We start from the raw sequence: 24,688 nt of genomic DNA, 5'->3' as shown, positions 1-24,688 counted from the left end.
CCCCCGTCGGAGGTTCGAGTCCTCCCTCGGGCATGGGTGTGTGTGTGTGTGTGTGTGTGTGTGTGTGTGTGTGTGTTGTCCTTAGCGTAAGTTAGATTAAGTAGTGTATAAGCCTAGGGACCGATGACCTCGGCAGTTTGGTCCCATATAACTTACCACAGATTTCCAGTTTTTTACAAACTCCGAAACTATGACAGTAGCTGAAAAGTTCGTGGGACAAATGTAGCATGGTACAACTGGGGCCATAATATGACGTTGGTTTTTGGTTAATAGGTGGGGTCGCGTCAGAGGTATGAAGGTCAACTTTGTTTTTTAAGTGGAATGCTATAGTTTGGTACTAATTTTCTGACAGCGGCTATTGGGACGAATCCAGTGATGTGTAACAGTGAGGTCTTTGAAGGGCAACGAACGTCAAAAAGGTAACTTGAACGTCCATTTGCAGAAGGACTATTGGTATCAGTGCAGTGCTACAATCTTCTTATCATAGATTGAGTGGTATTCCTTTCACTTCGGCACTTATCGAAGTACATGCTCTTACAATTCTCTGTCGTATATCGTGCAAATAGTAAATATTCGCCGAATACGGCGTATCCATCTAACGTGCCATTGGCATGTAAACACCATTCGCCGGTTTCGCAATACAACACTAATAGGAACGGTGAGGCTAGTATCGGCGAATCAAGCGAATGTGAATGATGTATTCCATCAAAGAACAAGCCGATATGGTTCTCATTTACGGAGAATGCCAACGAAATTTAGTGAGAGTTAGAGAGATATCATGAAAGATATCCTCAACGTACTCACTCTATACGTCATACATTTAAATATGTGTATGATGAATTGAGAACAACTGGAGCTTTAACGCATCGGAAACATATCCGGCAAAGGAATATTACCAACGAGAAAATGAAAATTGGTTCTCTTGCCACTGTGGTTGGAGATGAATGTGTTAGTTCGCATCAAATCGCAAGGAATGTGGCATGAGCCAGAGTAGTGTTGTTCGTGTTCTGCATCGCCATAAATATCATCCTTACCATAACAGTCTCCACCATGAATTAAATGGTACGGATTGTATTCGTCGCATTGAATTCGGCCGATGGGCTCAACTTCAGATTCAGAGGGATGATACATTTATTAATTTCATTTTATTAACTGAAGGGGCTACATTCACGAACCATGGAAATGTTAATTTGCATAACATGCATTATTCGGCAACTGAAAATCCATGACGGCTGCGGCAAGTTGCACACCAAAAACCGTGGTCAGTGAATGTATGGTGTGGGATTCTGGAAGACAGAATTATAGACCCCTATTTCATCGAAGGAAATCTTACTGGTAGGCAGTACACCACGTTCCTGCGAGAAACGTTAGGTCTGTTATTGGAAGAAATACCTTTAGGAAGAAAGAACAGAATGTGATATCAACACGATGGGTGTCCGGCACATTTCTCGCTGATGGCTAGAAATGAGTTACAGAGACAATTCCCAAATCGTTGGATTGGACGTGGCCGGCTCGTTCGCCAGACTTGACGCCTCTGGATTTTTTCTTGTGGGGATTCGTATTAGACATTGTGGCTCTGAGCACTAGGGGACTTAACATCTGTGGTCATCAGTCCCCTAGAACGTAGAACTACTTAAACCTAACTAACCTAAGGACATCACACACATCCATGCCCGAGGCAGGATTCGAACCTGCGACCGTAGCGGTCACGCGGTTCCAGACTGAAGCGCCTAGAGCCGCTCGGCCACTACTGCCGGCACGTTCCAACTACACCTGAAGATAAGCGAGAGAGAATTGTCAGACCATGTGCTTCGGTAAGAGCCGATGTGATTTGGAATACCACCTCAACCTATGATAAGAAGATTGCAGTACTGCACTGATACCAGTGTTCATCACTTCGAACACCTTCTGTAAATGGACGTTCATACCACATTTGTGACCTTCGTTGACCTTCAAAGACCTTACTGTTAAACATCATTGGATTCGTCTCGATAGCTGCTATCAGAAAATAAGTCCCGAACTGTAGCATCCCTTTTAAAAAAACGAAGTTGACCTTCATATCTCTGAAGCGACCCCACCTAGCATATTATGGCCCCCGTTGTATCATACAACTTTTGTCCCACAAACTTTTCAGTTCCTATCACACTTTCGGAGTTATTCTTGGTGGCAATATTCAGCGACTAACCCTGCATGTATATATACGAGTGAGATTTTTTTGCCACCTGTCTCCATTTCTGTTTGACTCACCTAGGCAAACGTTTATGTACCATTCCTACTGCCATTCTTTATACACGCTCTGATACATGTACCCGATATGAATCCCGCTCTCCTGAGCAGTATGCAGGGTTATTCACGAGTGCCTCTGGGGTTTCAGAAGCCGACTGTGCGAAAAATGCAAGACGTACAGAAAATAAACACATATCAGCGCACCCCTCCCAGTTTTGAACTCACATTACAGTTGCTCGATATGGGCACCGGTTGCGCTGTGGGGAAAGTCAATACGTGAGTACAGTTCATTGACGTCGCTGACACGGATAGCCCGAGAAGGCACAACAGCAGTCTGCATTTGAAATCTGCAGGCGTGAACTAAGTCGCTGCGACAGTACGCGACGCAAACTCCGTTCACAGGCCGCAAAGGGCCGATCTGTACCGAGCGATCGCCGTCTGATCCTCCCTCCGCCAATGGCGTCGCTGGATGTGGTGCGGAGGCCCGTGGGCTCAGCTCATCGGTTCCCGGACGTTGTCAGTTTCGGTAACCTGGAGCCGCCACTAATCGACCAAGCAGCTCCTCGACTGGCCTCACAAGGCGCATTATTCCGTTTCAGCCTCCCCCATCAAGGAAAAATCCATGGTAGTTCCACGAGTCGAACCCGAGTCCTCCACATGGCGGTAAGCTGCACTTAAACGAAGTTAAATAAAATTGGGATTACATTTTATTTCAATTTTTCCTTTCAAATGTTCGTTTTGTATTTGCTTACTTTTACTTTGTGCTAAGAGTTCGTTTTGCTTGTATTCTGGATGCTTAAGTTTTTGTCTTGTATTTTATCATCCTCTGAGTTTTATTACGAGAGTCCTCTAAACCTGTTTGGTTGGGTCCTTAGTTTGCTACAATGAGCGTCAGTAGGAGGAGGCGGGGGTGGCTGCTGCCTTAGCCGGGGACTGGCCGCGGCTGCAGGCTGGCCGCCGCCTCCCCTCAGCTGGGCATCGCGGGGGTGGGATGGCTTTTCTGATGGCCGTCTCCAGGCATATCCGTAGGGCTCGATAGATCTTTCCTGTAACGTCTGGAAAACGTGGCCTTTCTACGTTCCTCCCATAGGTACGAGAGGTATTCTGTTTTACCTGTGTGTGTCAGCTCCATTACCGACTGTGCAGTTTGCCGCAGAAAAGGTTTTCTATCTCACTGTTTATGTTCTCTGGGGCGGTTCTGTTTGCCACTGCTACTATTTCTCAGCATTTTATCCCCGTCGTCGCTGTGTCTCCGCCCTGTAATCGGTGCTCTGTTGTGTCGGCTGTGTCGCGAGTGTGACATTTTTTCGAACGGCCTCAGTTTTTTGGATGCAAGTTTGGCGTTTGGTCGGCAATATGTTGTTGATGACGTTGTAGCATGTCGATTCCACCTGTTTAGTGAGGGCGCATTCCTTCAGGTTCTGTCACGCTTGCTTCCATTCTTCACTTCTATTACAGTGTGACCCGCTTCTCTTCTTAATTCTGTGTAGAGCATCTTCGTCGCCCTTGTACGCCGGTTGGTGGCTGTCTCTAAGACGTGGCCTTCTTTAAGGAAATAGTCCCTTAGATTCCTCAATTTGTACAAGATATTCGCTACGTTTACAGGCGCTACTTGGGATTCGGTGCGTACACGTTTAGGTTGCCGTCTGTGATGATACTGGGATTCCCCTCCGCCGTGGCACTCAGACAGCGAATCAACAGCGCAGCACACTTCCGCTATTCTCTCGAAGAGTCCCGCTCCTCCTTCGTGTACGCTAGTGCGCACGTCGGGTGTTGCCCATTGAAAATTTTCGTGCCGGCATAGAAGATAGCGGACCGCCTCTTCTATGGCTTTCAAAATATCTTTTGGCGAGCTACATATTTGTGCTAGAAACTATACTTTTGACAGCAACCGTTCATTTATTAGCTTTGCCTTCTGGAACAAATCCAATTCTCTGTTCGCTTCTTCTGTCCTGTTTAGGTCTGCCTTTTCTCGTATAAAGAAGCCCATGTCGTCTGCCGTTTTGGCCAGCAGCTTGATTCCGCTGCTGTTGCAGTGGATGTGATGCAGAATTGAGTCCAGTGCTATGGTGTACAGTGACACAGAAAGCGAGCAGTCTTGTGTCACTGATCTCCAGATCGGTATCGTCTTTGTACTTTCACCATTTATCGTCGCCTTGGACGTGGCGCTTGGTGGGATATTCGTTATAGGTCGCAGGAAACGTTCCCTGAGTCCGAAGTTTTTTCGAGAACTTTGTACACGAAGTTGTGGCTTACACGGTCGCCCCGCTTCTGGAAGTCCATCGACACGGTTGCCGGTTTACTCTTGTTTTTGCCGGCCGGAATGGCCGTGCGGTTCTAGGCGCTACAGTCTGGAACCGAGCGACCGCTACGGTCGCAGGTTCGAATCCTGCCTCGGGCATGGATGTGTGTGATGTCCTTAGGTTAGTTAGGTTAGTCGTTGTAAGTTCTAGGCGAAGTCGAATAGTGCTCAGAGCCGTTTTTTTTACTCTTGTTTACTGCTGTAAGACAGGTCACTTCTCTGTACTCGGCTGTGGCCTCGAAGATGATCCTGGTGGGTGGGGCTCAGATTTGGTGTGGACTTATTATCTTCTCCATCATCGGTTTAATTTTGCCGGCAACGCATAGCGCTGCTATTTTGTATCAATGATTAATAGCGTGACCGGTTTTTAGTGTTCTACTTATCGCAGCGTACCTTTCTTCCTTGGTATGAGAATTATATCCCTCTGTGGGTGCTCTATAGCGGCGATTACATCAGTGACGACATCCTTGACGGTGTCGCCGATGACATTGTAATATGTGCAGTGAAATTCGGAGCGGAGACCATCTGTTCTGGCAAGTTTCCAGCTGCGCTGGATTTGACGATATTGCAGGCATTATCATTCTCCGTTTTCAGCTACGGAGTCTACTTCATACCACTTCCAACTGTTGAGCCTCGATCATTTTGGCAAAATGGTGGATCGTGTTTTACTTTTTGTGAAGTCCAGAACTTAATGGTCATGCGTTAGCCGCTACTTTTTGCACCTCGGTGTAGTAATGTCCAACTGCATCTAACAAAATATATAATTTTTTGTTAGCACTTTCTCATAGGCAACATCATCATCTCCAAAATGTCAGAGCTTGCAATTTAATATTTGTACTAAGATAAAGTTACACATATCCTGTCACATACGAGAAACTACTCCTGTGTCTTTGGATAAGCGCACAGTAAACTTACTATGTTCTGTCTGTCCATTAACAACAAATCTTCCTAGAGATCAGGGACAGTTTAAGTCACAAGCATCGGCTTGGAGCGCAGAGCTGAGAGGGACGCCAGCCTGACAGGAGCAGCAAGAGCCGACCAAGGGAAAAATTCGTGTACAGGGTAGGTCATAGTCAGTAGCGAAACCTCGAGTTATAGGATAACAGAAGTGAAAACTTTTCCCAAACATTTCTTGGAAATAACTGATAAAAATTATTGACGTATCATGTTTTAAACATTCATGGCAATATACAGGTCCTAACGGACTTTTTTAACTGTGGAAAATAGCCTTCCCAACAGCGAAGTTCCAAAGCTTTTTGCTCCATTTTTAAAATATTCTTAGTTTACAGAATATCTCGTACGTCATTAACGAGAACGAACAAATGTCGTCATATGTGCCACCTTTTCCGTTACTGCTAGCAAGCAGCTATTTTACAGGTAAGTGATTGTGTTCCTGATAGATATAATAATAATCGCAGATAGATAATAGATAATAGATAATAATAATAGCTGATAATAATAATAGTTGATAATAATAATAGTTTAACATCGTGAAATAAATGTAACTGTTATTTCCCAAATAAGCGAACGACACACTTGACAAAAATATACATCTATTTTTACGAGAGACTTTCTTTCGATTCAGACAATAGGCCAAGGGAAGATTGTTAGATCAGATGGAACAGACAGTGTCCAATGGTCAAAATTATTCGGTGCATGCAAGTATAAGGATTACTTACGTGAATCCTAAATTCCATTCCAGGTTGTCCATGAGAGACCACGTCGTGTACCCGATCACTGGAACTCCGTCCGTGTTTACAGCTTCCAGGAGAGCTCCCAAGAAACCCTGTAAAGAGAAAAAAAGCAATTAATATGAGTTCGTGCATGGTAAAATCTAACAATAAGTTGGTCTACGGCTCAGGGCAGTGAGTGTTACGTACGATATAGTAATCGATCCTGTCAGTATCATTGCGTCCTCCTTTATCCTTCCATCCATTCTCAGTTATAATTATCGGGTATCCTGGGTATTCGTTAGCAATCCAGTTCAATAAACTTCGGAATGCCGAGGGCGATGCCTGAAAGAACAAGATGTTTTATTTATCAGTCCTCAACATACAAGTCACATTATCTGCAAATTTTGTCCTATGGATCAGAGAGTTGGACAAAGAAAGATCTAGGCAGAGTACAAGCAACAGAGATGAGCCTTCTACGACGGATCCTGAGTAAGACGAGAACTGACAGAATACGGAATGAAACAATACGAAACATCCTGAAGATCAAGCCCCTGAAAGAAACTATGGAGAGAATCGGCTTATTGGGGGAGGGGGAGGGGGGGAGGGGGTAGGGGGTAGGACGTCAAACGGGCTGACTTGGAGCAGGAGAAGCACCACAGAACATTTCCACTGTCTATAGTTTTATAAATAAATAAATAAAGCTTTGTCAGCAAGACCAGGAAGGATTCAGGATTCACACTCATAGCAGTGTAAGTTCAAAAACATAACAAAATAAATTTTTCAATCTGAAATTTCATCATTTTTTCACTTACTATTTGGTGCATTTGTTACTATAGTTACACTTTTTTCATAAGTAAGAGGGATTCTTCGATGAATTTTGCACAGCATACAAACCATAATTACAGGCGTACGAAACTCTAGAACTTACTTAATTTATGAAAACATGAATGAGCTTTTACATTTTAAACTTCATGTTTAGAAAAAACTCAAATTTTATAGTTAATTATCTCAATTTTTACCGTAGTTTTTAATCGATTTGGAAAATTCTAGAGTTTCATATCTCGGTTGATCCACAGATCAGAGCATTATCATTGAAAACAATTACGTGTCCCCCATCATACTGTCAGTTGCGGAAAATCTCGGTTCGATATCTGGAAACTTTCTGCAAATATACACAGGGTGATTCTCATTAACGTTTAAAAAATCCCGAAGCGACGTAGATGACGCTGAGACAAGTAATTTAATATAAGACGCATGGGGCCGCAAATCTCGGGAAATACCACAAACGTGGGTCACAAATGTTGAACATCTGACCTCACCATTTGACGTACTTCGCTGCATGTGCGGGTAGAGGCGCCTTGATACTGATTGCGCGGTCCATCCCGCCGGAGATTCGAGTCCTCCCTCGGGCTTGGGTGTTTGTGTTGTTCTTAGCATAAGTTAGTTTAAGTAGTGTGTAAGTCTAGGGACCGATGACCTCAGCAGTTTGGTCCCATAGCAATTCACACACATTTGGACACGCAATATGGTTGGTTTTTGTTGTACTGTACTTTGAAATAAATCATCGGAGACCGTGAGACTGGTAAATAAAATATTACCTCAGAGTAAACACGTAATTGTCTATGCAATGCAAAAAAAAAAAAAAAAAAAAATGCTGCCTGCCAGACGCAAGAGTCGAACGCGATGAAGTCGCACATGTTGGCGCAGAGTCACAGCGATGTGATCACTTGAGTTGCGTTGGGAGGACCAGGTGGGAGAGATGATTAGGTTCAACCGCTGCACATGCGCCGAAGTGCGTCATCCGGTGACGTCACATGTTCAGCATCCACGTCTGAGGTATTTCCGGACACCTGTGGCCCAATTTGTCTTGTATTAAATTACTTGCCTCCGCGACATCCAGGTCGCTTCAGGGGTTTTTAAACTTTAATAAGAATCATCGTATGCGAGCCCTTGACTATCAGTCCATCCTGCGAAAATCGCACATCAACAGCACATCAGCAAATATTGCGGAAACTGAAAGTACTATTGATGTGTTATTTTCACATAATGGACTGACAGCCAGTGGCTCGTATTGTTAACCAATAAACAGATTGTAACAATACTTAGAAAGTGCATTTTTTGTGCAAACATACACTTTCAAACGGAACTATGCCTGTTGACATTAACAAACTAAAAATAGGGTAAATTAGAATGTCAGAGGTGTGTGATGCAGGATTCTAGTGCGAGTCGTTTACGAAATATCGTATTTTGAAAAGGTTCCACTCCGACACTTGTTTCTGCCACTGAACCTGCGTGGCTGCTAGGTACGATGTTGTTATGTTTGTCTACAGTGTGCTTGTGTGTAACTCGAGTACCGTGCGACTTGCTAGTCAGTTAGTGTGTGATAGTCCAGGCAGTATGTCGCGTGTGTATTTATCAACCTCTTTAACCAGTTGCGTGGAACTGGTAGTGTAACGTCCTATGCAGTGTAACAGAAGGGAACAAGTGACGATGGAACAGGAGGAAATAAATGTTCTTGCCACTGTTGCAGTTGATCCGCACGTTAGCTCCCGCGCAATCGCACGTGGAAGTGGCATGAGTCAGGCAAGAATCCTACGCATTCTCCATCGACGTAGGTTATATTCCTATCATATCTCTCTCCAACAGCAGCTGCGAGGAAACGATTAGAAGAATCCTCTTAACTTCTGTACATGGCCATTAAGACAGGATTCTCTAGATGTATCATGTATCTTGTTTGGCGATGAGGCCACATTTACCAATCACAGCCAAGTAAACTGCCGTAACGTGCAATATTGGTCTGTTGACAATCCCCGTTTGCTTTGTCAGGTGTAACGTCAGCGTCCATGGAGTGTAAACTTGTGGTGTGGCGTAGTGAACCATCAGCTGATAGGCCCATGTTTCGTAGACAGGACACTGAACATGCACAAGTATCGCACGGATGGTACAAAACGTTCCTCTTCAGACTAGGAGAAGCCTGTGGTATCAACATGATGGCTGTCCAGCCCATAGGGCACAAAGTACTGCAGCATATCTTCACGAATTATATGCAAATCGTTAATTTGATGCAGAGGACATGTACCTTGACCGCCCAGTTCCCCGGATTTGGGGAGTAGAGTTATTTCTGTAGAGTTATTTCTGTGGGTAAAGCTGAAAGACGCTGTCTACAGCTACATCCGATGATATGCAAGGACGTACTACTGCAGCCTGCTCTGACATCTCCGCTGAAAAGCGTGTACTACCGCTGGCGGTGGTCATTTTGAACACAACCTGTGAAGGTCAACTGTCTCGTTACCGGTCAGAATCCACATAACTAGTGCATGCACTTGTGTTGTTCTTTATGTGTGCTACAACAGGCCTTGTACAAGCGTCGGTGTAGGAACTTTTCAAAATACGACATCTTGTAAACTACTCGCACTAGGATCCTGAAAAAAACACCATTGACATTCTAATACACCCTACTTTTAGTTTCTTAATGTCAATAGGCAATGTTCCATTTAAAAAAGTGTATGTTTTCACAAAAAATATGCTTTCAAAGTATTATTGCAATTCGTTGATTGGCTAGCAGTACAGGCCACTGACTACCAAACCATTCTGTGAAAACCGCATATCAATATCACCTTCCATTTCTGCAATATTTGCAGTGCAAGTTTTAGGTGATTCACTCTCTGTATGTAAAATGTTTGATGTATGAGACACTGCTAGGCAGTCCAGAAGAGCTGACTGCGAATTTGGCCGAAGCTACAGCCATTATTCGCGAAACACCCGATTATTTTGAGCGTGTTAGAGAAATAATTAGCACACAAATGCCAGTTATGCAATAATGTAAACAGGCGACACTTACAGCAACATCTATAAAACAAAAGTTAAAGTCTTCTGTGGTGTTAAGCCGCGTCATATTTCCTCTAAAATAATGGACGTTTCGACCCCTCTGCTGGGATCTTCTTCAGGATGTTCCTGTGTCCACTATTGCTAGAACACTGTCACAGACCAGTGGCGCGTTCTCTTATAAAGAGGAGTTTTCCCGCGTTTGTGCTGGAGACGTAGCAGTACTGGTTAAAATTCTTGTGGCTACCATATTCTCGCACTGATGCAGAAGAAGGGCCGTTATTGGCTAAACGTGTGGATACTATTGGTGGCCCATCGTCGTTGGATAGAATGGAACTATTCCACACTTACGCTGGACAAGGGTTATTGGTTGAAATTCCTCCTACTGCTATTGTTTGGCCGTCATCATTGTCTAGATTCGAAACGGACAGACCAAGAGAGGGGGAATGTTTACCAAAATATCATTGTCCGCTGAAGTGACTTGCAGCGCGTTGTTTGTATTTCTCGCACACCGCGGCCGCATATGCACTTCCTTGATGGCGAGGAGCCACGATGTAGGAAGCCTATAGCCGTCCTCTCTATTGAAATTACTTGCAATCTTAGAAATTTCAACCGCTTCTCGGACCTTTCTTCTATAAATGTTGGTTTCCTTAGCCAGCACATGTAGCTTATTAAAATCGATGACAGAGGCACAGTTCTCATGATGTTCCGCTGCTCTCGATTGTACACTTTCTTTTAACCGCATGTGCCGCCCGTGTTCCTTAATGCGTTCTTTAACAGTGCTTTCCATTTCGCCTATACACAATTTGCCGCAACCACAGGTCATTTGATAGACGCCTGTATTGTGGAGGCAATCAGGTGCATCTGTTTCTCCTCGCAAAAAAATCTTTTATCTATAAGTCTTTTATCTATAATGTCAGTTAGAACTCTGTCTCTGAACGTCTCAAGCTTCAGCTGCTTCCTGGAACCATATCGCGGAAATTGTGCTCCTGTGACATTATCTTCTCCAAGTATTTTCCAAAATTTTATACGTTTTTTGAACGGCGTATGCACGCAATACTCCGTTTATCTCGACTACCACAAATAACTTTTTAACCAGTGTCAGGCAAATGTTGGTTAGCTAGAAGGGGACATTAAGCAGCACTGTAGCCGGCCGCGGTGGCCGTGCGGTTCTAGGCACTGCAGTCCGGAACCGCGGGACTAATACGGTCGCAGGTTCGAATCCTGCCTCGGGCATGGATGTGTGTGATGTCCCTAGGTTAGTTAGGTTTAAGTAGTTCTAAGTTCTAGGGGACTGATGACCTAAGATGTTAAGTCCCATAGTGCTCAGAGCCATTTGAACCATTTGAACCATTAAGCAGCATAATTGCCTTTCTTGTAACTTTGTTCGCTACAAACGTTTAAACAGCTGTATGTCTATTTTAAATAGTATTGCATTTTTTTTTTATAACCCAATTCCACTCCTCAAGATGTCTTCATAAACGTATTACACTGTACCAACCACGTAAAAATGATGTATTAAAAACGAGATACAAATCATTGGGGAGCCCTTTCACATCTTCCGTATAGTCCCGATAGTTTATCAAAGGGTGAGACACCAAACATTACCACTGGAAACTCCTCCCAAACCACAACAAACACTGAATAACGAATTCCACAATCCGAAAGTGAGGAGAGGGGCTGGTGGAACTGGTTAATACAAACCATTCAGAAATCCACAGAAGTATGATTTTCAACACATACTTATGTTTTTTTTTTTTTTTTAAAATTGAAAGCTGTTATTATTTTTAGCACAAGTGAAAATAGAAACAAATGCTTAATCAATGCCGTTTGTTATATTGTACAATGTTGAGTACATCCGGAGTAATTTGTAACGTAAAGGTGATGCTTGAGTAACTCCTCAGCAGTTCAATAGTGTGTATCGGAGAGAACTGAATTAATTAGAGATACAAAAAGAACAGTGATGTAACGTAGGTACAGAAGACTCATCAACAGCACGTTACGTCCATATGCTAACATTTTTATTAGTTTTTTCTGTGAAGAATACTGTATGGCACTGATTTGTTAGAAGAAAGTATACATTAACATGAGAATGTAGTTAAACTTAAAATCCGTTTTTTGTTTTCAATTACAGAATGTAAAAAGAGTGTGTCCTGTCCTGGCACTTCAGGCTAATAAATGTTCAATGTGGTGACCATTATTTGCTGCACACATTTGCAATGTACCGCGTAATGAATGTCTTACACGACGCAGTACGTCTGATGTAATGTAGACACAGGCTCACTCAATACGGTGTTTCATATCCTCTGGGGTTGTAGGCACATCACGGTACATGTTCTCCTTTAACGTACCCCACAGAAAGAAGTCTTAAAGACCAGGAGAACGGGCTGGCCAGTTTATGCGTCCGCCACGTCCTGTGAAACGCCCGTCGAACATTCCGTCAAGGGTCAGCCTAGTCATCATTGCACAATGTGCAGGAGCACCATCATGTCGATACCTCACACGTCTACGCGTTTCGAGCGGGACATTGTCTAGCAATGTCGGCAGATCACTTTGTAGGAACTCGATGTAATTTTCAGCTGTTTGGGTGCCGTCAATGAAGTGAGGACCAATGAGATGGTCGCCAATTACTCCGCACCATACATTTATATTCAACGGTCGCTGTCGCTCTACCTGTCGAAGCCAGCGAGGATTGTCCACGGATCAGTAATGCATTTTTCGTAAATTCACTGCACCGTGGTTTGTGAAACCTGATTCATCAGTAAACGGGTAGAACTGCAACGCATTCTCTTCAAATGGTTCATATGGCTCTAAGCACTATGGGACTTAACATCTGAGGTCATAAGTCCCCTAGACTTAGAACTACTTAAACCTAACTAAGCGCCTAGAACCGCTCGGCTACAGCTGCAGGCCAGAAGAAGGGAAGTAACCTTTCGACGAATGCGAGATCCATAGGGACTTTAGAAAATCTTTCACTACGGAAGTAAATATACATGAACTTATTTCTAATGATACAGATGAGGCCAGTATACGGAATTATGTAGCGGAATTACAGAAGAGAAACGCTCGAATAAAAAACATGTGCGTCAAATTACAATTAAAGATCTTTGAAGTCAGCTGTCATAAACGGTACGACGTTCTCACCATGAAGAAATTAATAAAAAATGCACTTGTGTCTCCTGAGATTAATCGAATACTGGGCAAAATATTTTCAGCCAACAAATCAGAAGTTTGTTACAGGAGTCAATACGGGATCTGTGGATCATAAAGGATATTATTTTGGAAGTCAGATTTCTTTGCGCAGTACTGCACAGAAAAATTACCTCTTCACCGGGAAAAATTCGGATATCCTCTACCTGCAGTGTCAGCCTTGCGTTCTTGGATAAAAGGCAGATTCTGTTGCCACCAGATATTCTGAGGGATGTTCTCTAGCCAGATTACCTTATTCAGATGCTTTCTACAAGTAACGCACTTGTATAACTTCTTCAGTGAAAACGACAACGTCTACCTGTTAGTCAGAGGTCCTTTAAACTTGCGATACATACAAAATGAAAATGAGCGTTACGTAGATGTCGTTAAAACTGTTCTCATAGCCAACTGAGAAAACTGCAAGCTCGTTTCGAACATTTATTTTGTCAGAAAACTCGAAACGACAGACCGCACTTTGCGCTGCTTTTTGATTCGATAGATGCTTGAACTTTTTTAAAAGTCAGTAGTGTCTGTTTAAATCTGGTTATGTTACTGGATGTAGAGGTGACATTCTATCAATGTCAGAATTTGTCTACATTTCATTAGTTCGGTAGAAACTAAACTGTTGCACAAATACATCGCATAAGTATGTGGCGCACGTGTCATAGCGCTGTTCAGACGCTGTTCCTTAGACACGTGACAGCGTCAGCCAATAGCAACAAAGAACGCCTGCTGCCCAGTCTTATTTTTCTAAGGACCCTGGTTCCGTGGCAGCCATTCAGTGAATGCCTTCTGCTTACGGACGCAGCATCGCTTCGGAGCGCACACAGACTTCACCTCCAGCGCACACCGCTGTGAGTCTATTCCGGCGAAATCGAAGGGACTTTGAAGTTATACCGGTTTGTGGGGATCTTAAGTTTCATTCTGTTCAGACTTACGCCTCCCAGAGGCAGCGCGGACTATGAGATTTCCGACCGTCCAGTCAAGTGGGAGGACAGTATCATATCATAAAGAATATTTTTTGGGTGTTCCGGTTACAGAAGGATTATATTATCACTCATTAAGTGGGCTTTCCATTTAGCCTAAAAAAATTCAGGTTATTGACATTTTTGCAATTTTTGTGTTGAGCTGCTATGTCATTTTCGTCACAGTTTCCTCCTCAAAAGGAAAAGTCCATAAACTATGCGAACGGAAATGGCACAAAACACGTCCGGTTTCAAGGAGTCTCTTTTATGTTCGGCGACGACGCCAGGATCTTGAGACACCCAAATTCTTACATTATGTCGGTTTACTTTACACGATAGATGAAGCGTGGATTCGTCCGAAAAGACGAGACGTCAGGAAAAAGTGTCTTCTGCCGTATCCCGGAGGACTGAAATGCGAAATTTGTACCATTTTCTCTGGTCACGGGGACGCAGTTGGTGCAGTAACTGCAACTTTTAAGGCTTCATACGCAAATCTCATTTCAGAACACACCACGTCGTTGTTTGAGACTGTTGGCCTGCCCGTCTTGTAGACTTCCGAGACATCTCGGATACGCTCGACATTATCACCAGACGTGCGTGGCCTGCGAGCGCTCTTTCCTTTGCATATGAACCAACTTCCAAGAATTTTACGTTCCATTCATACAGGGTGACAATTATTGAACTATATGAAAGGAAACGCGAGCTAGTTACAAACTACGGCGTACACACACTTTATTCAACATGTAAATATCACTACAGATATTCGGATTTAGGTTATGACACGTTCAATATGCTTGCCATCATTGGCGATGATGTGGCGCAGACGAATAGCGAAATTCTGCATGACCCACTGAAGTGTCGGAACATCGATGCTGTCGATGACCTCCCGAATGACTGTTTTCAGCTCAGTAATTCTTTTGGGGTTATTGCTGTTCACCTTATCTTTAATATAACCCCACAAAACGAGTCGCATGGACTTAGATCCGGAGAATATGGCGCCCAATCGAGGCCCACGCCTGTGGCGGGTACCCCAGAGCCAGAATGCGGTCCCCAAAGCGCTCCTCCAGGACATCAGACACTCTCCTGCTTCGATGGGGTCGAGCTTCGTCTTGCGTGAACCACATCTTGTCGAAATCAGGGTCACTTTGGGTAACAGGGATAGAATCATCTTCCAAAGATTGCACGTACCATTCGGAAGTCAACGTGCCATCAAGAGATATCGCACCGATTATTTCGTGACTGGACATTGCACACCACACAGTCACCTGTTGAGGGTGAAAAGACTTCTCGACCGTGAAGTGCGAATTCGCAGTTTCCCAAACGCGCCAATTTTGCTCATTGACGAACCCATTTCAGGTGCAAATAGCCGACAAAAAAATGGTTCAAATGGCTCTGAGCACTATGAGATGTCATCAGTCCCCTAGAATTTAGAACTACTTAAACCTAACTAGCCCAAGAACATCACACACATCAATGCCCGAAGCAGGTTTCGAACCTGCCACCTTAGCAGTCACGTGGTTCCGGACTCAAGCGCCTAGAACCGCTCGGCCACAGCGGCCGGCTGCCGACAGCAACAAGGCTCGTGCGCATGCGCATACTAATTCCTATTATGCCTCGCGGCCAATAGTGCAATTCGAACGTCCTAGTGCAAAACTTTCAGAAGTTATGACGATTTTATTTTATATAGTTCAATAGTTGTCACCCTGTAAATCTGCTTGTGCAGAGACGGCTTTTTGCAGAATCGACGGCAGAATGCACGTTACACGTAAACAATGAATTGACGTCGCCCAAATTTTAACACACAAAATGATTTCTCTCGTGTTGTACTTATCTTGTTGCTACAAACAAAACAACAGCGGAGCTGTGTCAAAACATTGAACCTTCCTCTATTCAGTGTTTCTATCTTTAAATGCGAACATTTTTAGGTTAGGCTTTACCCTGACTGTTACTGACATAACAGTAAACTTGTTGTTTCTATCTTTTATAGTTTGTCTCTAATGGAGAACAGTAATTTGTTCTTTCTTTTTGAATCACCCTGTTTATATGTTCTTTCCTAATGTAATTTATCTGTAACAAACGAAAGAAAATAATTAACGTACTTTTGTTCTTGCAAACTTATATCTTCAGACCTGTTGTTAACTATGTCATTTAACGATTTAAGTATTTTACCTTGTGATACTGCACTGTGCAATTGAGTGTGGCGTCACAACACAAGTTTACAGGTGCTAAATTTCGCTGCATCTCTGTTAAATTCTGTCACACAAAACAAACGCTAACGACTGTTTTAAATCCAGAATGATGTTCCAATGATAGTAGAATTAGATTATTTCTTCTGCCTAAGTGCACTTCTCCAAAACAGTTCTATAAATCTGATGAAGGAAGACTGCTTGACGCTTTTCGTCGCAGTCGACATGGAAGACTTCAGGCAGCATCAGCGTGGATAGTCGAGTGTGGCGGAAGAACGGTCCTTGGCGTTGCTGAAGGCGGCACGCCCATAATTGTGGAGCCAAATGATGCTCGCCTGATTCTGAACAATACATACTTTTTCTGGTTGTGTGTCACATTTGATGAACTGTCTTGTTTTGGAGGTGTCAAGTAGCTCGACTACCGGCGACTGCAGCAGCTTACCTCGTTACGCGAGGTGACGACGCCGGTGTCGCGGCTTTTAGACGGCGATGTGCCTTTCTCACCCGACGTCACGAAGTCTGTGCTGTAGTGGTTCAGTCCGATAAAGTCTGCCGAGCCTGCAACAGAGTGGTTCGCCGCAGCTCCTTCATACGCATATAAACTACTTTATAATACAGCATAAAGAGTTTACAATACGATGTAGAATTACTTCAGGTTACCTAACCAACGATCTTCTCTACAAAATATGCTGTCTCTAAAAAGATTTTTTTGAGAAATATTCTTACAGTAACTTTTTCTCTGTACAGAATAATAAAATCATCCTGTGCCAAATACTATAATTTGTATGCGGAAGTGGACGTGTGAATCCAATACGTAACAGGGTAAGCTATCCAAGTGAAAATATAAACATAATTGTACACAGCAAAAAAATGAGATTTCCTGTTAACAAACTTGCGTAAGAGGAAAATTACGTTTCAGTGGGAGGTAACTAAAGCAAAGGTATTAATAATGGAAAAATGTGACTGCCAGTTTTTTAATGACAATGCTGAGTGACAATACCGGGAACGCAAAGAATAAAGAAAATGCTGGATATTTGTTGTTTCTGTCGTGTTACATAGATCAAAACTAGAGCACTAGAATATTGGGGATTGATATAGACAAATACATTTATATCTTAGATTTGAAATAGTGCTGACATCTGTGATCTGACTTACTGTAAACTCACAAATATACATAAATCACCTTGTGGATGACATCGGAAGTTCATTGAGGCTTTTTGCGGATGATGCTGTGGTATATCGAGAGGTTGTAACAATGGAAAATTGTACTGATATGCAGGAGAATCTGGAGCGAATTGACGCATGGTGCAGGGAATGGCAATTGAATCTCAGTGTAGACAAGTGTAATGTGCTGCGAATACATAGAAAGAAAGATCCGTTATCATTTAGCTACAATATAGCAGGTCAGCAACTGGAAGCAGTTAATTCCATAAATTATCTCTCAGTACGCATTAGGAGTGATTTAAAATGGAATCATCATATAACGTTGATCGTCGGTAAAGCAGATGCCAGACTGAGATTCATTGGAAGAATCCTAAGGAAATGCAATCCGAAAACAAAGGAAGTACGCTTGTTCGCCCACTGCTTGAATAATGCTCAGCAGTGTGGGATCCATACCAGATAGGGTTGATAGAAGAGATAGAGAAGATCCAACGGAGAGCAGCGCGCTTCGTTACAGGATCATTTAGTAATCGCGAAAGCGTTACGGAGATGATAGATAAACTCCAGTGGAAGACTCCGCAAGAGAGACGCTCAGTAGCTTGGTACGGGCTTTTGTTGAAGTTTCGAGAACATACCTTCACCGAGGAGTCAAGCAGTATATTGCTCCCTCCTACGTATATCTCGCGAAGAGACCATGAGGATAAAATCAGAGAGAGCCCACACAGAGGCATACCGACAATCCTTCTTTCCACGAACAATACGAGACTGGAATAGAAGGGTACTCAAGGTACCCTCCGCTACACACCGTCAGTTGGGTTGCGGAGTATGGATGTAGATGTAGATGTAGAAACTGTTGGCTTCTGTCTCGGGTTCGTCGGCCGACGTTTGATTGATGATTTTTCTGAAGTTTCGCCAGCGCGAGTATCTGGCATTGTCAAAGCTTCACGGTCCATTGGTGGTGGTGTACTAGAGTAGAGCTCGCGACCGCAGATACACACATGAAAAACGTTTTGCATCACCCCTGTTCCCAGGACCCCTGAAGACAGCCGTTGTGGACGTTGTATCACAGAAACAGTCCCTTTGACTCTTCAGACATGTCACTAAATCCGCCCAAAGATGTAAACAACCATGCATGAGCAGCTCCTATAAGACGGAGGGGGTCCGACAGCCGATCACTTCCAATCATTCCACCAGGAAGGAGGTACACGGCTCGTGTTGTCTGTAGTTCAACCATGCCTAGACGGTCAATACGGCTGTTCGATCGCGTCCGCATTATTACTTTGTACCACGAAAGGCTCTCAACAAGGGAGGTGTCTGGGCGTCTCGGAGTGAATCAAAGCGATGTTGTTCGGACATGGAGGAGATACAGAGAGACAGGAACTGTCGATGAAACGCCTCGCTCCGGCAGCCCAAGGGCTACTACTGTAGTGGATGACCGCTACGTACGGATTATGGCTCGGAGGAAACCTGACAGCAACCCCACCATGTTGAATAATGCTTTTCGTGCAGCCACAGGACGTCGTGTTACGACTCAAACTGTGTGCAATAGGCTGCATGATGGGCAGCTTCACTCCCGATGTCCATGGCGAGGTCCATCTTTGCAACCACCACGCCATGCTGCGCAGTTCAAAAATTGTTCAAATGGCTCTAAGCACTATGGGCCTTAAAATCTGAGGTCATCAGTCCCCTAGACTTAGAACTACTTAAACCTAACTAACCTAAGGACATCACACACATCCATGCCCAAGGCAGGATTCGAACCTGCGATTGTGGCAGCAGCGTGGTTCTGGACTGAAGCACCTAGAAGCGCTCAGCCACAGCGGCCGGCTGCAGCGCAGTACAGATGGGCACAAACAACACGCCGAATGCACCGCTGAGGATTTCGGATCACGTTGTCTTCAGCGATGAGTGTCACATATGCCTTCAACCAGACAATCGTCGGAGACGTGTTTGGAGGCAACGCGGTCAGGCTCCTCGCCTTAGACACACCGTCCAGCGAGTGCAAAAAGGTCCAGGTTCCCTGTTGCGGTGGCATTGTGTGGGGCCGACGTAAGCCGCTGGTGGTCATGGAAGGCGCCATAACGGCTGTACGATACGTGAATGCCATCCTCCGACCGTTAGCTCAATCATATCGGCAGCATACTGGCGAGGCATTCGTCTTGATGGACGACAATTCGCGCTCCCATCGTGCACATCTTGTGAATTACTTCCTTCAGGATAACGACATCACTCGACTAGAGTGGCCAGCATGTTCTCCAGACATGAACCCTATCGAACATGTCTCCTTCGATAGACTGAAAAGATCTGTTTATGGACGGCGTTGAGGAGTGGGACAGTCTGAACCAACAGTGCGTTGATGAACTTGTGGATAGTATGCCACGACAAATACAGGCATGCATCAATGCTACTTGGTATTGAAGGTACTGGTGTGTACAGCATACTGGACCCCCTGGTACAACAGGCAAAGTGTGGTTTTCATGAGCAATAAAAAGGAGGGAAATGATGTTTATGTTGACCTCTATTCCAAATTTCTGTACAGGTTTCGGAACTCTCGAAACCGGGGTAATGGAAAACGTTTTTGGATGTGAGTAGTATCTACCTGGCGCGCCGGCGCCCAAGGGCTTTCCCGAGGTCATTTCTGTTGCGGTTCTCCCCTTGCTACGTGCAACGGTAGTTCGCAGCAACACGAGAATTGAAGATCCGTACATATTGAGCCTTTCTTCTTTCTTGTTGAAGCTACTGCCATGTTCATGCATTTCTGTACCTTCTCTGAACTAACGGGTGCGATAGTTCTTCTTTACAGCAAGAACTGCCGCGTCGGCGAATTCTACTATGTGCAGTGTGCGATTTGTCGTTTTACCAGTGGGGGAGATGTCTTAGGGGGTTAGTATAATTATATATGATACTAGCGTGGACCGTGGCGTTACCCATGGTTAAATAGTTATTTATAAATAGATTTTAATGCCGAAACTCACTATTCACGCGTATGCACTATCAGAAAAGCCATCCCTTGTTGTATCTTTAAAAGTACGTTATAGGTAAAGCTTATTTACAAAATCATCTACATGCAGGTATACGAGGGGAATTAAAAAAGTAAAGGCACATTTGTGAAAAGCTGTATTTATTCTGACGATAGAAAACTGAAACATGCGTTATTTTTCTACGTGACCTCCCTGGACTTCAATGCAGTTTTCCCAACATTTTACGAGTTTTTTTTATTTCATGAGATAATACGTTTATCGGTTGCATCTGTAACCAATTTTGCACCGCAGCAATGACGTCTTCATCACTTTCAAATCTTCTTCCCTGTAGTGCTTCCGTTAACGGTCGAAACATGGGAAAATCGCTTGGAGCCAGGTCTGGACTGTATGGTGGATGTTCCAGCACCTCGAACCTGAACTCCTTTATTGCATCGGCTGTCCGTTTGGCAGAATGTGGGCGAGCGTTATCTTGCTGCAGGATGACATCTCTTCACAGTTTTCCACGTCGTTTGGATCTGATTGCCTCGTCTGCGCTGGGGCGACGTCTTGCGACATTGTGGCATGCTACGGAAATGTGGCGTGCGTCGTCTTGTCATTTAGTTCTAAATGTTTTGAAATGCTTAACTACTACATAACACTTTTTCAAAATTAATAAGCAAACATATTAATAGTATTAATAGTAAACTTTCAGTGTTCGGCTCCACAAATTTAAATTATATGTAAAGTTTTACTCCAGTGCGTGGGAAATAAACATCCCAGGTTGGGATGCATAAACTAAAACCAGAGGAGGGGATGGTCTGATGCAGAGGGGGTGAAATCCCCCCCATCCCCCCCTGCAAATCGCACACTGACTATGTGATCGGTCTCACACAGCGCGTGCTACGCTACGGCCGATTTCTCCACCTGCGCCAACCTGCAATGCCGCTTATGTTCATTGATCCTGGTGTTGACTGGTCGTCCAATCATTTCATCATATACTTTTTCGCATGTATATGGTATGCAGTATATTCCTGACATGCAAGTGGGTCCCGTTTCTCCTTTGCCGATCTGAGACACTCTTTGATTTTCTTTGTCGTTTTATAAATAGTCTTTAGGTTGTGTTTGCACAATATACGGCCAGTTCTGTGCGTTACTCTGGAAATGTATCGCCGAAAGTTCGCACCCGACGTCTCACTTTTCCAAGTGTTTTGTTCTGTGGCACTTCTTATGTAACTGAATAGTGCAGTCTTGCCATGCACGATATATTTTAATCGCGGCGGCACACGAACAGTTTATAGACGTAGCCTTGACCCGAAAGCCAATGATCATACCTTTTGAACGTCAAATAATCCACATTACGACAACCACTGCAGTGTCTTCCTCGACCTCCCCGACATGCTTTGTATACCCTCCATTGCTAGTATTGTCCACCTGCCCACTGTGAGTGGATGTTGCACGTTGCCGTCGAAAGCATTCGACGATAACGTTAATGTGACTGGACCTTGTCAGTCCACACAGACCGCAGATCTGCTCCCTCTGAGGATATGAGACAATATGGTGGGAATCGGAACAATGGATTTAGAAAAGCAGATTGCAATACTATCAGTGACAATTTTCCAATAATGTTCATTACATATTAAAAGCTTGTTGAGCATGTATTTGTAAATGGATCAGTTATCTGCAGTTAGTTTGCAGACATGTGCCATATTCTTAATATCTTGCGGAATTTTGGGCTGCGACGTGAAGCAGTGGTCATTTCATATGCATTGATGGAAGTTGTAGATCTAGTCCACACTCCTACAATTTCGAAATTGACAAGGCGGCACCGTTGCGAGGAACTAGGATTAAATTCTAACGTGCAAACACTATGTTGCCTGTTGGAGGGATGCAGTTTCAAATATTCAATAATGAAGAATGCTTGGCTTCCGTTGTCTAACATATCGAGTAAGTTTATTTAGCCCTGTTAGTCCTACGACGCGCGGCTGAGCAGTTTTTAAGAATGTGAAGCTTGGCGTAGTTTCGTCTGTTTCACTAGCGGAAGTAACTTTCTACTGCGCTCCGGGGATCTTACATGTAATTTCGATGCATATCGAATTTGAAACGGTTTTTTATATTTAGCACAAAACGTCCTACCCATTTTCCCGCCATATTATACGTTATGTCCTCTATTTGGGCATAAAGAAGGCCGGTTAGTATTTCTTACTTTCTGTTTTCGTTTAGCGACGTCAGTAATTTTATTACGTCCATGGATCCAATGGGCCCATTCTTCGCAAAAGACGCAATGGACTGTAATTTTTGTTGCCTTTACGTAACTCTTCTGTTTAGCACTGACTTCTGCAGTCCGCCATATTGCACAGAACAAAACATTGTGAGTAGCGTTAGTGTATTACTGTGTTATTCGCCAAATTGTAAATTTGTGAAAAAAATTGTTACTCGTGTCGCCTACAAATGCACAAACAGAAACGGGAAGTTGACTGTACCTTATTCAGGTAAAAACTTAAGCTAAATTTATTCTTCTAGTTTAACCGTGTCCAATTCGTTTCGTTGTTTACACTCACTGGCTTCGAACTGTTAAGTTTACAATTCATAGGGTTTTGAAGGACAACGCAGGGAAAAGCGTCTATATCAAGCCATTGATGGGTGACAAACAAAATATAGCAAAGCAAGTCCTGAGGCATTCTGTAAAAATAATACCGATCGAGCTTCGTCGTCAAACATTCAAATCACAGACAGCGCAGTGCCTGGGATTTTTTCATAAATGCAGAACGTAAAAGTTGCGCTAATGATTGTAATGTTTCAGTGTATGACAACTATTTATTTAACATAATTTGACGTCAGACCTATTTTTCTCTGCTGTTGCCAGCTGAGATCCACGCATGGTGTATTTTGCTTAGCTGTACACGTCTGAGAGAATCCAGTGAGTGGATGTTGTGATTAGGCAACAAATCTTTCAACTAAAATTTTCGTTACATCAGTTCCTTTTTTTTTTTACATTTGCAAATTGTGCCGAGAGATTTTTTTCATATATGAAACTGCTTGTTCCAGTCACACTATATCATGATACTGCAGTTCACGTCAAGGGAAAGCGGAACTGTGAGTGAAGTAAACATGCAGCACAGGAAGAAAACCACACTACTTCTGCAGACAAACTGTCGTCGCAAAGAGTGGAATGGTAACTTGAATGATGTTGTAAAAGCCTTGGAGAAGAACTGCATAGATGCCGAGACTATTTCAATGCTTAAGAATGTATCAGACGTACAAGTAAATAAAGAGTTGTCATTTCAGTTTTCCAAGACAACATATTGTGTAGTTCCTGCGAAATATGGCTCAGCATCGTGGTCTTTTGCATTACCAGTTGTTAACTTTTATTCTACAAGTACATCTGGTTATGTCAGGGCTATACGTAGCACCAAAGTTTGGATTAAGCACCACATTTCACAAGTGGTGCAATATTTACGTCCACAGCATTTGCGATATACCTTACTTTGGTTTGGCCATAAAGTATACGTCGCTTAATAAGTATCGAAACACTGTGCGGGGCAAAGATGCAATATAAACATACCCGCGCCAAAATAAATAAATAAAAGAGAGATGTACGAGAAGAAAGACCAACCTATGTATTCTAATGTTTCCTTAAACCGATATAAAAATTTTCACTCTTCAACTATCTGTCTCTTCCCGTCCATGTTTCTGGGTGGATGTGTTGCGTGTGTGTGGGGCCGCTATTTGTATTTGCGTAAAAGTTTTTTTACAATATATCTTCTGGAAAGGGAGACAGTTTCTTTCATTTCTAAATCGCGCATCCTGCAAATGATACCTGGATACACCGTAGCCTGAAATCTTCGCATATAACGGTTACTTGATTTATAATTGTATTATACTGTGTTCTTTATCATAGGGATGGACAGAGTTTCCCTTTCTTCATGAAAGAAGAGCTAAGTATCACTCTGTTCAAAGAAGAGTTAATACATCAGCCAATTTAGACTGTTTAAGTAGTAATCGTAGTGAGAGACTATGGAGGTGAGAACTTAGACGCGTGAAAGTATCCGCCAGCCACATATCTCGAAATAATCCACATTATTCGCACCTTTCTTACGGCGCCACTATTTAAATACTAGTATACATTCCATTGATTTAATTTTTACTGAAGATCTGTTTGTAAACAAGGCTTCATTTTTGAACTTTGAGTGGTCGCATGAGA

General features: G+C 43.4%; 1 protein-coding gene across 1 annotated transcript in view; it reads right to left on the bottom strand.

Moving 5' to 3' along the window:
- Positions 1-24,688, bottom strand: part of LOC124805026 (myrosinase 1-like) — a 172,147-nt gene that overhangs the window by 354 nt on the left and 147,105 nt on the right. The window contains exons 8-10 of the mRNA XM_047265436.1: positions 16,809-16,924; positions 6,409-6,543; positions 6,208-6,314 (exon numbers count right to left, since the gene is read on the bottom strand). Of these exons, the coding sequence (XP_047121392.1) occupies positions 6,208-6,314; positions 6,409-6,543; positions 16,809-16,924 (358 nt within the window). The remainder of the gene's footprint in view (positions 1-6,207; positions 6,315-6,408; positions 6,544-16,808; positions 16,925-24,688) is intronic.

This window comes from Schistocerca piceifrons, chromosome 7 (genome assembly GCF_021461385.2).
Source record: "Schistocerca piceifrons isolate TAMUIC-IGC-003096 chromosome 7, iqSchPice1.1, whole genome shotgun sequence".
NCBI classification, from domain to species: Eukaryota; Metazoa; Arthropoda; class Insecta; order Orthoptera; family Acrididae; genus Schistocerca; species Schistocerca piceifrons.
Note: the sequence above shows the minus strand (reverse complement) of the source record. Positions and strands in the feature narration are given on the sequence as shown.